Genomic DNA, 12,133 nt, shown 5'->3' with positions numbered 1-12,133 from the left:
TTTGTAATATTCGTAAATCTAAGTAATAAACCAGCTCTCTGAAACCTCCCCCGGAAGTGGTGTAATTTCCGGGAGTGGCTGGACCATTAGGCGATTCTCTTTAGTGTTTGCCCTGTCTACTTTCTCTGCTCTACCTCACCTATATTTTAATTCAAACCCCCACCATCTCACTCCCCTAAAATTGGACGCTAATGTTAACGTGCTTTTCTCATGGAGTAATTTACCACCGGAGCTAAATAAAACGAGGTGAGGTGCTGTGGCGGGGAGAGAAGGAGGCTTTGCTCTGGTTTACAGAGTTGACGCTAGCCTGCGAGACAGTTAGCTGTTAACATTAGCTTTATCTTCTGATCCTCTTCTGGCCCCAATGATAAAATGTCACATACTGCATCTATCATAAAACGTGTTAGTTCTGCGTCTTTTCGTTTCTGTCACACATGCACTCCTTCGCGCTTGTATTTATTTTTCAGATCATTTTTTATTCAAACCCGTGTAGGTGTAACAATGACTAACGATGACCTGTACTGCATCTGGGGTACACGCTAACAGTAGCTCGCGGAGGCTACACTTGGTTTACTTTTTATATTAGCTACGTTTATTGTTACTCTGCTGTCACAGTACACATTAGCTAAAAGAGATCAATTTCGATAATTGATTGTTTGATATTATTGTGGTTTATCTTACAGAAATGTACATGTCGCACTCAAAAGATTCCACTTCAAGTCAGCTGTCAAAACATTTGATTTAGCCTTCTACTATCAGTAACGTAAATTTACATTTCTTTCCATGTTGTAATTTTTCAGTGGCCTCTTTGTGAAAATGTGGCCATGAAGAGTTTTGCAATTCACACGTTTTAATTCTTTCCCTTGCAGGAAGAGCTTTGCAGTCTACTACTTTTCTGAAACACCTACTCTGCTTTTACAAACACTCATCACTGTCCTGTGAGAATCCTGTCCCAGACTGCAAAGTGTATTCCTAATCATAAGCCAGAATGTCCCAGCTTCAGTTCCAGTCTCCCGGCAGCCCTGTACCCAGCTCTGCTCCTTTACAGCTAGCACAACCCCAACCTGGCTTCAGCATTCCTTCTGCTACTGGCTCCTTACCCTCAGAAAGTGCCAGTCACCCGCTACGAAGTTCCGCCCTGCCCTCTGCCTCAGCTACACCTTTCTGTAACCCTACAGGTAGGTGAAAGTAACCTAATACTCTGAGAAAGTTTGAATAACTGACTCTTTTTTTTTTTACCCTAAAGCCTTACATTAAAATGGGTTCAATAACGAGATGCAACAATTTCATGTTTACACAAGCTTTCAGGCTCTGTACCTTTTGCAGCTATTTCTGCCTTAAGCCTTCTTATATAAGCTTGGCACAGCTGGATTTTGCAGTCAACTTCCATAGCCGCTCAAGCCTGGTCAGGCTGGAAGAGAATGTAGCTGTACTGCTGTTTTCAGCTCTCTGTAGCGATGTTGAATTATACACTGATCAGCAATAACATTATGAGCAGTGAGAGGTGAAGTGAATAACACTGATGATCTCCTCATCATGGCACCTGTTAGTGGGTGGGATATATTAGGCAGCAAGTGAACATTTGGTCCTCAAAGTTGATGTGTTAGAAGCAGGAAAAATGGGCAAGCGTAAGGATTTGAGTGAGTTTGACAAAGGGACAAATTGTGATGGCTAGACGACTGGATCAGAGCATCTCCAAAACTGCAGCTCTTGTGGGGTGTTCCTGGTCTGCAGTGGTCAACATCTATCAAAAGTGCTCCAAGGAAGGAACAGTGGTGAACCGGCGACAGGGTCATGGACAGCCAAGGCTTATTGATGCATGTGGGGAGTGAAGGCTGGCCCGTGTGATCTGATCCAACGGACTAGTTACTGTTGCTCAAATTGCTGAAGAAGTTAATGCTGGTTCTGATAGAAAGGTGTCAGAATACACAGTGTATCGCATTTTTTAACGTATGGGGCTGCATAGCCGCAGACCAGTCAGGGTGCCCATGCTGACCACTGTGCACCACCAAAAGTGGCAACAAAGTGAGCATCAAAACTGGACCACAGAGCAATGGAAGAAGGTGGCCTGGTCTGATGAATGACGTTTTTCTTTTACGTCACATGGATGGCCGGGAGCACGTGCGTCGCGTACCTGGGGAGCACATGGCACCAGGATGCACTATGGGAAGAAGGCAAGCCAGCAGAGGCAGTGTCATGCTTCGGGCAATGTCCTGCTGGGAAACCTTGGGTCCTGCCATCCTTGTGGATGTTACTTTGACATGTACCTAAGCATTGTTGCAGACCATGTACACCTTTCATGGAAACACTATTCCCTGATATCTGTGGCCTCTTTCAAGCAGGATAATTCACTGTGCCACAAAGCAAAAATGTTTGAGGAATGGTTTGATGTGCACAACACCGTTTGAGGTGTTGACTTGGCCTCCAAATTTCCCAGATCTCAATCCAATTGAGCATCTGTGGTATGTCCTGAACAAACAATTCCGATACATGGAGGCCCCACCTCGAAACTTACAGGACTTAAAGGATCTGCTGCTAACATCTTGGTGCCAGATATCACAGCACACCTTCAGAGATCTAGAGGAGTCTATGCCTCAATGGGTCAGGGCTGTTTTGGCTGCAAAAGGGGGACCAACACAATATTAGGCAGGTGGTCATAATGTTATTCCTGATCAATGTATGTTAATATAGTAGTATAAAATAGGTTGTTTTAAGAGGTATCTAAAATGAGTGACAAACATCCTCACAACATGATGCTGCCACCATCATGCTTCACCATAGGAATGGAATGGGCAAGGTGAAGAGGGATGTCGACCAGTTATAACACCTGGTATTCAGACTAAAGCATTCAGTGCTGGTCAGAATCCTACATTCTGTGGCCTTTAGGTGATTTTTAGCATGCACCAAGCTTGGTGCCTTGCTTGCAAAGATTTGCTGGATGAACCAGCCCTTGGAAGTCTCACTGGATGTGAATGTCTGTAAAAAATAATTGCATTGTGTTCTTCAGGACCTTCAAAGCTGCAGAAATTTTCCTTTGCCAATGTGTGTGTTTTGACATTATCCTGTTTTGGACATCTGTTCAAAGTTGTTTGACCTCATGACTTTTTGCACTGGCACGCACTGTCAACTGTGGGGCTTTATATAGGCAGAAATCTCATGTCTAATGTTCATTCAAAGTCTGAAAACACCTTAATTGAGCATTAATAATTAAGTACTATAGGGAAATAATATTGCAGATAAGAATAATGTATTTTGCAAACATTTATAACATTTAAAAAAACCTGAAAAATCCATTTATAGTAAGTATTGTAACAATAATAAAAACATGATTGTACTGTATGCTTAATAATTGTATATTATTATTATATAATTGTTATAATTATATTATTGAACTGTAAATTAAAAAATATTTATATTAATTTGTAGCTTCTAACATGGCAAACCCTAAAGAGAAGACCCCCATGTGTTTGGTGAATGAGTTAGCCCGTTACAATAAGATCCAGCCTGAGTACAAGCTACTCAGTGAACAAGGACCAGCCCATTCCAAGGTACACTTTTGACTTTTTTATGTTCGTTCTGCCTTAGTGTACACACATTTCTCCTTGCTAAAGTTTTATTTATCACGCTCTTTCTTTCTCTGCATCTAGATATTTACTGTGCAGTTGACTCTGGGGGAGCAGCACTGGGATGCAGAGGGCACCAGTATAAAGAAAGCTCAGCACTCTGCAGCAGCCTGTGCTCTCACCCAGACCACACTGCCCAAACCCAATAACAGAATCCCGCGACACCAAGGCAGGAACCCAGGTGGGTTCTACAGAGGCCCTGAGTGTATGTTCTGATACTTACATACAACTCCTTTTATTACATATGTATATGCCTTTTAATTTCAAGTATCTTAAAATCATTTAAATGGACTAATATCCTGCTGATTTCAAATGGTTTTCTTTTCATTTTGACTTTATATTAAGCTTTTCATTGGTCAATATTCTGCACCTAATGCACTATATATATATATATATATATATATATATATATATATATATATATATATATATATATATATATATATATATATATGTCCTGTTCTCTGTATATTCTTCTCTGTATATTATATATATGTCCTGTTCTCTGTATATTATTCTCAATTTTTTCTTTTAACAGACAGCATGACACACACTGTGGAGCTGAATGCACTTTGTATGAAGTTGGGGAAGAAGCCAATCTATAAACTTATAGACCCATACCAAGGAATGAGACCCACATTCAACTACAATATCAGAGCACCAGGGCCTTATGCTCGCTCCATGCAACAGTATGTTCCTCTAGCGCCATCACTGTACAGATGTTTAACATAAGGCTTATGCTTTTTGAGAGAATACAATTTGATAAACACAAATAAATCTGAATATATTTGACCTCTGGTTTTTACCTGACCAGGTATTACTACCCGTTTCCTCCGGTGGCACCGGTGCTGTATCATATGGAGCTATCCATTGGAGGGCAGCAGTTTCATGGAAAGGGCCGCACACGGCAAGCAGCGAAACATGATGCTGCTGCAAAAGCTATCAAATCGCTGCAAAAAGAGCCACTGTTACAGCAGCTAGTTGAGGTAGGTCATTAAATGTTAGTTGAGTAGGGCATTAAATACTGAATTTGGTTGCTCTCCTCTTTTGCTTAGGTTAGTAGTACAGTGACTGAAGGTTTTTGAAGGCTAGGATATATCTTCTAATCTATGTTATAAGCTGTCTCTTAAACTGGATGTTTAGGATATGTATCATGGACATTTCTTACCTGTTATCCATGTAAATTCTACCATCTGTAGACTGAATCCTGTGTTTGTGGCTTTTCAAAGGGTAACATAATATGTCAACAATTAGTTGTCATAAAACTGTCATTAGAGATAGACTATTCTCTGTAATGTTTAATTCTTTTCTTTATATGCACTGTGTTCACCTTTTTTTATGTATAGACGAAAAAACAACCAGAAGAAGAAAACTTCAACAAATCTGAGATCAGCCAAGTGTTTGAGATTGCACTGAAGCGGAACATGCCTGTGAACTTTGAGGTATTGCACAACCTTGCATTTGCCCAGAAATGTATAGAATTATAAAAATCACATTGTCAGCTATATAGCACATTTCTATTTTCACCAAATTAAATCCACATCTGTTTTTACCTGGCACAATAATGAAGCAGAATTTCTGATCAGGTGCTGAAAGAGGCAGGACCACCTCATATGAAGACCTTTGTTGTGAAAGTGACTGTGGGAGAGTTCACTGGAGAAGGGGAGGGCAAGAGCAAGAAAATTGCCAAGAAGCTAGCTGCCGTTGCTGTTCTGGAGGAGTTGCGGAAGTTGCCTCAACTACCAGTCACAGACAAGATGCCACCTCGTATTAAAAAGAAAACCAAATCAATTATAAAGGTATTGTAGTTTGTTGTGGATATGCATATTATGTATCAACAAACCAGAATTTTGTGTTAATTTAATGGTATTTTCCTACTGAAAACATCACCCAGATGTTGCATGGATTGAATCAACAGTTCATTTATACAGTGTCTAATGACAGATTCTCAAGCTGTTAACAGTCAGTAGTCGAGTTAAGAGTTAAGGGGAGACAAGACCTACTGTGAATAATATTGATATAAACAAAACAGATTCTAAACAGAAAAACCATTTGCAGAAAAGGTCATTAAAAGTGTTGGTGGGTGGATCGTGTGCTCGGAGAATCGAAAGTTAAAACACTCTTTAATACACTGGGTGTTATTAGTATTAATGAAAGAACATGCATAACATACAAAACTATTGAGCAGCAAAACTACTATAGATTATTTAAAAACTGTTAATAGTCTATTAGTATTTTGTTTTGTGATCATTCTTTTTGTTGTATCCTATGGACTGAAACGAATGGCTACAGAATAAAACAGATAACTATCAATTAATGCTTACACTTTTATTTAGGTTTAATAAATGTAACATTCATACATTTACATTAGGGATTTAACTAGTGTAAGTTACTACAGGCTATTCTCAGTAGTTTGTGAGCTATAAAGTTAATTACAAGACCACCTATTATGTATAGGTGTTAGCATGTTTATTGTACATGCAAGAAGTTAATTAAAACGACTCTCATGTTTGTAGTTGCAGACCAGTCCAGAATATGGACAAGGAATAAATCCAATCAGCAGACTGGCACAAATCCAGCAGGCTAAGAAAGAGAAAGAGCCAGAGTACATCCTAGTGACAGAGAGAGGACTGCCTCGACGCAGGGAATTTGTCATGCAGGTTTGTCAGCCCATCCTTCTTTGGTAATAAAAACCTTTAATTTAATGCTATTGAATCATTAATCCGGCTGTCTCGATCAGGTCTCAGTCATTGGTCAGATTGCAGAAGGTATGGGTCCAAGTAAAAAGGTGGCCAAAAGGAATGCAGCAGAGAAGATGCTGGAGCTCTTGGGATTTAAAGTGCCTCAACCTCAGCCTCCCAAACCAGCACTGAAAACAGAGGAGAAGGTTCACTCAAACATTTATGTGTTTTTATTTGTGTGAGATTCCTTCCTATCTCTAATAAAGAACTATCAAAGCCAAGGAATGGGGCAAATATTACAGATAAAACACTGATGTTTTGGACAGAAAGAGGTTTTAGTCACCTGTTACCCACTGGCTATTTTTTAGCAGTGTTGCTTTGTAGAGTGTTTTAGTTGTGGTCTTGTTAGTCTTTTGTACTTTGTATAAAACCTGTTTTCTCTTTTGTACCTATTGTAAAGCCTCCTTTGAAAAAACCTGGAGATGGACGAAAAGTGACCTTTTTTGAGCCAAGCTCTGTGGAGGATGGGGGTCTGGGTAAGTGTCATACAATAAAGTCCAAAGATGTAAAGCTTCCACATGTGCTCCAGTTTCATTTTGTTAAATTCGTATTCATTCATAATTAAGGTGCCCAAATTTGTTGTTTTGTTCTAAAAGTATCCTTAAAAATTCATCTGGATGTGTTTTTTTTTTGTTGTTGTTTTTTTTGTAGTCCAGAAGGAGGAGGATTTCCGTGTGCCCTTCCTCAGCCATCAGCAGCTTCCTGCTGGCATTTTACCCATGGTGCCTGAGGTGGCACAGGCAGTTGGTGTCTGCCAGGGACCCCATGCCAAGGACTATGGCCGCCCCAACCAGGCCATGGCTTCACTGACAGCAACGATTGCCAACGAGCTGCTGTATGCTGGTACTTCTGCCACAGCTGAAGGCATTCTGAAGGGAAGTAAAAATCTATCAATGAGACCCCATGGTCCCTTCACTAGACCATCTGAACAGCTTGGATACCTGGCCACTGTGCAAGGCTTACAGGTACTCCATTAACTGCAGCATATATACCCATTCTCAAATAAGTGGTGACTACCAGTCTATAAAAAGAAAGATACTCATTGTTGTACTCTGTTCACCACAGGTAGAATACAAGGACTTTCCAAAAAACAACAAGAACGAATTTGTGTCTCTCATCAACTGCTCTTCTCAGCCGCCTCTTATAAGTCATGGTATTGGCAAGGACGTGGAGTCCTGTCATGACATGGTGAGTACGACACCAGACGCCACACAGCTTCAAAATTTTTCTTTTAAGATGTATTACAATCATTTTTGCAGAGAAAAACCCCTTAGTATGTAATGACTGAAGGCACACAACCCATTATTTGAATCATGTTTAATAACTTCATTAATTACATTTTATATATATAAAAAAAATCCACCAAACGCAGCAAATAGTTTTATTCACTTAAATGTTTTCAAGCGTTGTAGTCATTTAATAGCCTTGTAGTTTCTGGTCATCAGTCTGTTTCCGCTTGTTTCCCTGAGTTCAGAGTCACATGAGTTGATAATCCAGGAACCTTATCTTGGTATCTAGGGAGGCAAATCCACTTAAATAAAAAGCTACTGTATATAAAAGCTCTTAAATTAGATCCATCCCATTTGGTGCAGTCATGTAACTGTTTTAAACTTTATTGTGTTACTTTCTTCCACAGGCTGCATTCAACATATTGAAGCTGCTCTCAGAGTTGGACCAACAGTCCAGTGAACGGCCAGCCAACGGACCAATTTCTGGGTCAGTCAGTTGGGTTGTAAGGTTTTCAGTGAGAAAGCTATGTCATGCACTATGTTGTTCATTTATAATATAGATAATAGAACTACTACTATTGAAAATAGCAGTTGAATATATATTTCAAATCTGATTTTCATCCTTGTTTTTCCATATATAGGTGCGGCAAACAGGACCTTGAAGGTGACACATTGCTCAAACCGGCTAACTCAAGCACCATGGGAAAAACTGTGGACGGCACTGTCTAGAATATCTAATTGGTGGTGCCATTTAGGAAACACTAGAGAAAAAACAGGGGCAGAGTTCTAATTGGCTGCTTTCAAAAGCCTTGTTCACACTGAATTTTAACCTTTCTAAAGTGTTGCAGTTTCAGTTAAACAAGATTAACTGAGAGATTTTTCCTACTTGATGTTTAATTGTAATCATAGTTGTTTTGCTTCATCATATCCAATTTATTTTTTGGGGGGGGGTTCAAAAAATGTGACCTGTAACTTAGACAGCTTATTTCTTTGTTAAAAAGTAAGCCATTCTAATGTCTTTTTTTTTTTTAAATGCTTCATTAGGAGCACGTATAGAGGATGTGCAGCTGTTGTGATGTGCAGTATGAAACGCTAGGATATGATGAAGCTAAGGCAAGAGCTCTCTGTCATATTGGATTTTCTCCAGTGCTTTTAAGGTGGCCACCATAAAAGCATTAAGTTGCATCTCCATGTAGAACTGGGAAAGTAATTTCTTAATCCCCGTTTTGATGTATGGTGGTGTCCTGTGGCGTGTGTGTGTGAGAGATATATGTGTGTGTGTGTATATGTGAGGGTTGTTAGTTGTTGCGGTTAAAGCACTACTCAAAACCCTCTACTACAGTCAAAATCATGCAATCTCTCCTTCAGTGTAAACATGTTTTTCTGCCAGTTGGTTCCCATTTTTCCCTCATGGAATGCAAGTAAAATTCTATTCTAAAATTGGTCTCTTTTCATGAGTAAAGGAAAGAACAAATGAGGAGGAAATTGTGAATGTGTTCTGTTTAAAAACATCTGGTGTGGTCATCAAGGTTTTGATGCAGTCCTTTGGTCAATCTTGTCAATAACCCTGTCATTATGTGTCCCAGTCTCAGTCTATTAACATGAAATCCTATGGTTTTCAGAATATCAGATTTTGTCACTCTACCATAGCGGCACACTAGTGTTATGCTTCACTTACCCCAACATACTCATTTAGGCTACACAGAATACTAGAGGTTATTTAATCAGATCATTAATTATATTTTAAAACCAGATAAAGAGAACCCAATTAAACAAATGGCACAAAAGCACTATAGTTATATTTATTGAGCAAAATTATCCAACATTAAGTAGCTATGTCAGAAAAAGTATATGAAGCTTTATAGGTATGAGTTCATTTAAAGGGTTCATTAAAGTCAACCAGGCATGAGTTTGGCTGGGTCTTTGAGGCCACAATCTGTTCTTCATCACACAGGTCAATGGAATTTTTGCCATGCCTCAATCAAAAGAGGTTCCTGAAGAAGTCTAAAGTGGTTGGCTGTTTCCAGTCTACTGCCAGGAAGAAAATTCAGTACTACTGTTAATCTTCCAAGGTGTGATCGTCAAGCAAATACTACTCCAAGGGCACAGCAAATGATATTACAAGAAGTTCCAAAGTAGCCCAGGGTAACCTCTGAGGCCCTATAGGCCACTCTTGCATTGAGTAATTTCACTGTTCATGCAGCCATCATCAGGCAAATACTGAATAAGTATTTACTTATTACTGAATAAGTACTGAATAGCACAAAGGAAGCCACTTCTCTCCAAAAAGTTCACTGCTGCCTGTCTGAAATTTGTTCAGCATCAATGGGATAAGCCAGAATCATATTGGATGAATGTTCTGTGGCCAGGTGGATTCAAAATAAAACTTTTTACTTAAATAAAAAGAATTATATTTGTCTGAACAACAAAACCAGAAAGAAAACAACACTGCCAAACCTTGAACCTCATCCCAACTGTGGCACATGAGGTGGCAGTATTGTGATTTGGTACTGCTTTGCTGCCTTTGCTTCAGGACGGCATATTTCAGAAACTGCTTATCATCTGAGAGTTTCACACACAGCAGTCCCTGGAGTTTTCACAGAATTGTGTGAGAAACAATAAGCATTAAGGGAGTGACTTTGGGGTTCCACTGTTATGGAATTGCCTTGCTGAAAAGAGTGCTCAAAGGAGAATAACCAGAATGGTTTGAGCGGCCAGGAATGATACAGTAACTCATATATTAACTCTTTACGACCACTGTGAGCCAAAAAGCATCTCAGCATGCCTAAAGCATTGAACTTTGAGATGGATGGGCTACAACAGCAGATCACATTGTTTTCAGCTAAGAAAAAGAATCACCCAAGCTGTTCAGTTGAAGATTAACAAAAATATATCACCTGGTCTTTTTCCAGTCTTGATACTGTCTAAGGTTATGGCTGTAAAGGCCTCAGATTCCTGTTATTGACTGGATCTGATTTTCTGCTGTTGTAGCACATCCTCCTCAAGATTTACATATCTGTGTTACTATACTAGTCTTCCTGTAGATTCCAACCAGTCAGGTCATTCTTCTCTGATCTCTCTCATCAACAAGATGTTTCAGTCTGCAGACCCTCTGCTCACAGGATGTTTTTTGTTTGTTTTTCACACTATTCTGTGCAAACTCTACAGACTGTTGTGTGTGATCATCAGTTTCTGAAATACACAAACCAGCCCATCTGGCACCAACAACCATGCCACAGAGATCACACTTTCCTGATATTTGTTTTTTGAAGCTTTTGACCTGTATCTGTATGATTTTATGCATTGTGATGCTGTCATATGACTGGTTGTTTTAATAACTGCTTGAATGCGTGTGTGTATAGGTGTTCCTAATAATAAAGACAGAGTGTATAGTGTATTGTCTAAATTGGTGAAGAAAGAAAATACAATGACCCACTAGAGGGCACAGTAAGACAATTCTCTCACATGTTGGAAATATGGTTTAAATCCAAACCTGCATTTCAGGAAAAAAAAGTGGTTTATTTAGTGGTTAATTTGCTGCTGTTGGTGGATTATAAATGCCGTTTAGAACATCACTCCACACTCCAAGGCTTTGCAGGGCTTGTTAATGAAAACATAAAAGTTAAATCAAAACCAAATTAAACATGAAAATGAAGCACTAGAGAGTCCTTTCACATACGTCTTGTTTTCCTTCTCGTCACTGACTGATGAAACTACAAATAGTTATAATGAATGTTTTGTATAGAACATTTTTAATTTGTATTATTAATAGTTAAAAAAAACTGTGTATGATTAATAATTTTCAAAAAAATTTTTTGACAAGTTAGAAGAAATAGTGTTTTCGGGGTAACGAAAAGCTTAAAACTGCTTTGAGAAAGGTTTTGTATATTTGTAACAGTGCTCCTTAGAATTTAAAAGGCATTAAACATGTTCCCTTCTTCTATTAGAAGGTTTTCTCTCTGCAGTGTTAGTACCCCACAGTGCAGAAGGCTTTTGGAGACATGTTCTCTGTCAAGATTTCTGCACCTTGTGCCCTAGTATGCAGCTTTCTCTTTATCTAATACACAAGTTACACATCACACCTAATAAGTGTAAACAAATTTACATTTGTGGAATAATAATAATAGTGGTTACACAGCAGGTAGCTCCAGGGTCCTGATTCAATTCTATTCTCTGGTTAATTTCTGTGCACATACTCCCAGTGTCCACATGGGTTTCCTCTGGGTTCTCTGGTTTCCTCCAACCGCAGAAACATTTGCCAGTATGTAGATGTGCCAAATCTACAGGTAAGTAGATAAATTACCCCTAGGTGTGAATGTCTATGCACATCATACTCTGTAAGGGACTGCTGTCAAATATACTGAGAATTCTCCAGTATATAATGCACAGTGTTCCTGGGAAAGGCTTCAGATCTCCCCTAACCAGAATAAAGTGATTACTGAATGTATGTAAGTAAATAATAGTAGTCAGACATTGGTTTGTGAACAATATTTGAAATAAACAACCAAAAACACATTTGATTTTGTATTTTATTCAATGT

At 39.0% G+C, this 12,133-nt stretch overlaps 1 protein-coding gene across 4 annotated transcripts; it reads left to right on the top strand.

The window, feature by feature from the left end:
• The first annotated feature begins 60 nt into the window (after nucleotides 1–60).
• Nucleotides 61–9,036, top strand: stau1 (staufen double-stranded RNA binding protein 1). Of its 4 annotated transcripts, none has more exons than XM_058403643.1 (16): nucleotides 61–246; nucleotides 684–758; nucleotides 870–1,178; nucleotides 3,427–3,548; nucleotides 3,648–3,828; nucleotides 4,162–4,312; nucleotides 4,438–4,609; nucleotides 4,970–5,065; nucleotides 5,210–5,422; nucleotides 6,140–6,283; nucleotides 6,364–6,510; nucleotides 6,765–6,840; nucleotides 7,016–7,329; nucleotides 7,430–7,552; nucleotides 8,001–8,080; nucleotides 8,235–9,036. In XM_058403643.1, exons 3-16 carry the CDS (start codon nucleotides 989–991, stop codon nucleotides 8,320–8,322), a joined length of 2,097 nt encoding a protein of 698 aa, XP_058259626.1. In that variant the 5' UTR covers nucleotides 61–246; nucleotides 684–758; nucleotides 870–988; the 3' UTR covers nucleotides 8,323–9,036. The 4 variants fall into 4 exon arrangements, with proteins under 4 accessions (XP_058259626.1, XP_058259625.1, XP_058259624.1 ...); XM_058403642.1 differs by having other exon boundaries at nucleotides 684–763; XM_058403641.1 differs by lacking the exon at nucleotides 684–758.
• Nucleotides 9,037–12,133: the final 3,097 nt, after the last annotated feature.

Source organism: Hemibagrus wyckioides, linkage group LG11 (assembly GCF_019097595.1).
Source record: "Hemibagrus wyckioides isolate EC202008001 linkage group LG11, SWU_Hwy_1.0, whole genome shotgun sequence".
In the NCBI taxonomy this organism is placed as follows: domain Eukaryota; kingdom Metazoa; phylum Chordata; class Actinopteri; order Siluriformes; family Bagridae; genus Hemibagrus; species Hemibagrus wyckioides.
This window is presented reverse-complemented; position numbering and strand designations above follow the sequence as displayed.

What these genes read in the sequence shown, in the direction of transcription:
- stau1 (XM_058403641.1), top strand. Translation starts at nt 989, where the DNA reads ATGTCCCAGCTTCAGTTCCAGTCTCCCGGCAGCCCTGTACCCAGCTCT. An exon ending in ACATGCCTGTGAACTTTGAG is followed by an intron (nt 5,066 to 5,209) that starts GTATTGCACAAC and finishes ATTTCTGATCAG; the next exon opens with GTGCTGAAAGAGGCAGGACC. An exon ending in GCCAACGGACCAATTTCTGG is followed by an intron (nt 8,081 to 8,234) that starts GTCAGTCAGTTG and finishes TTCCATATATAG; the next exon opens with GTGCGGCAAACAGGACCTTG.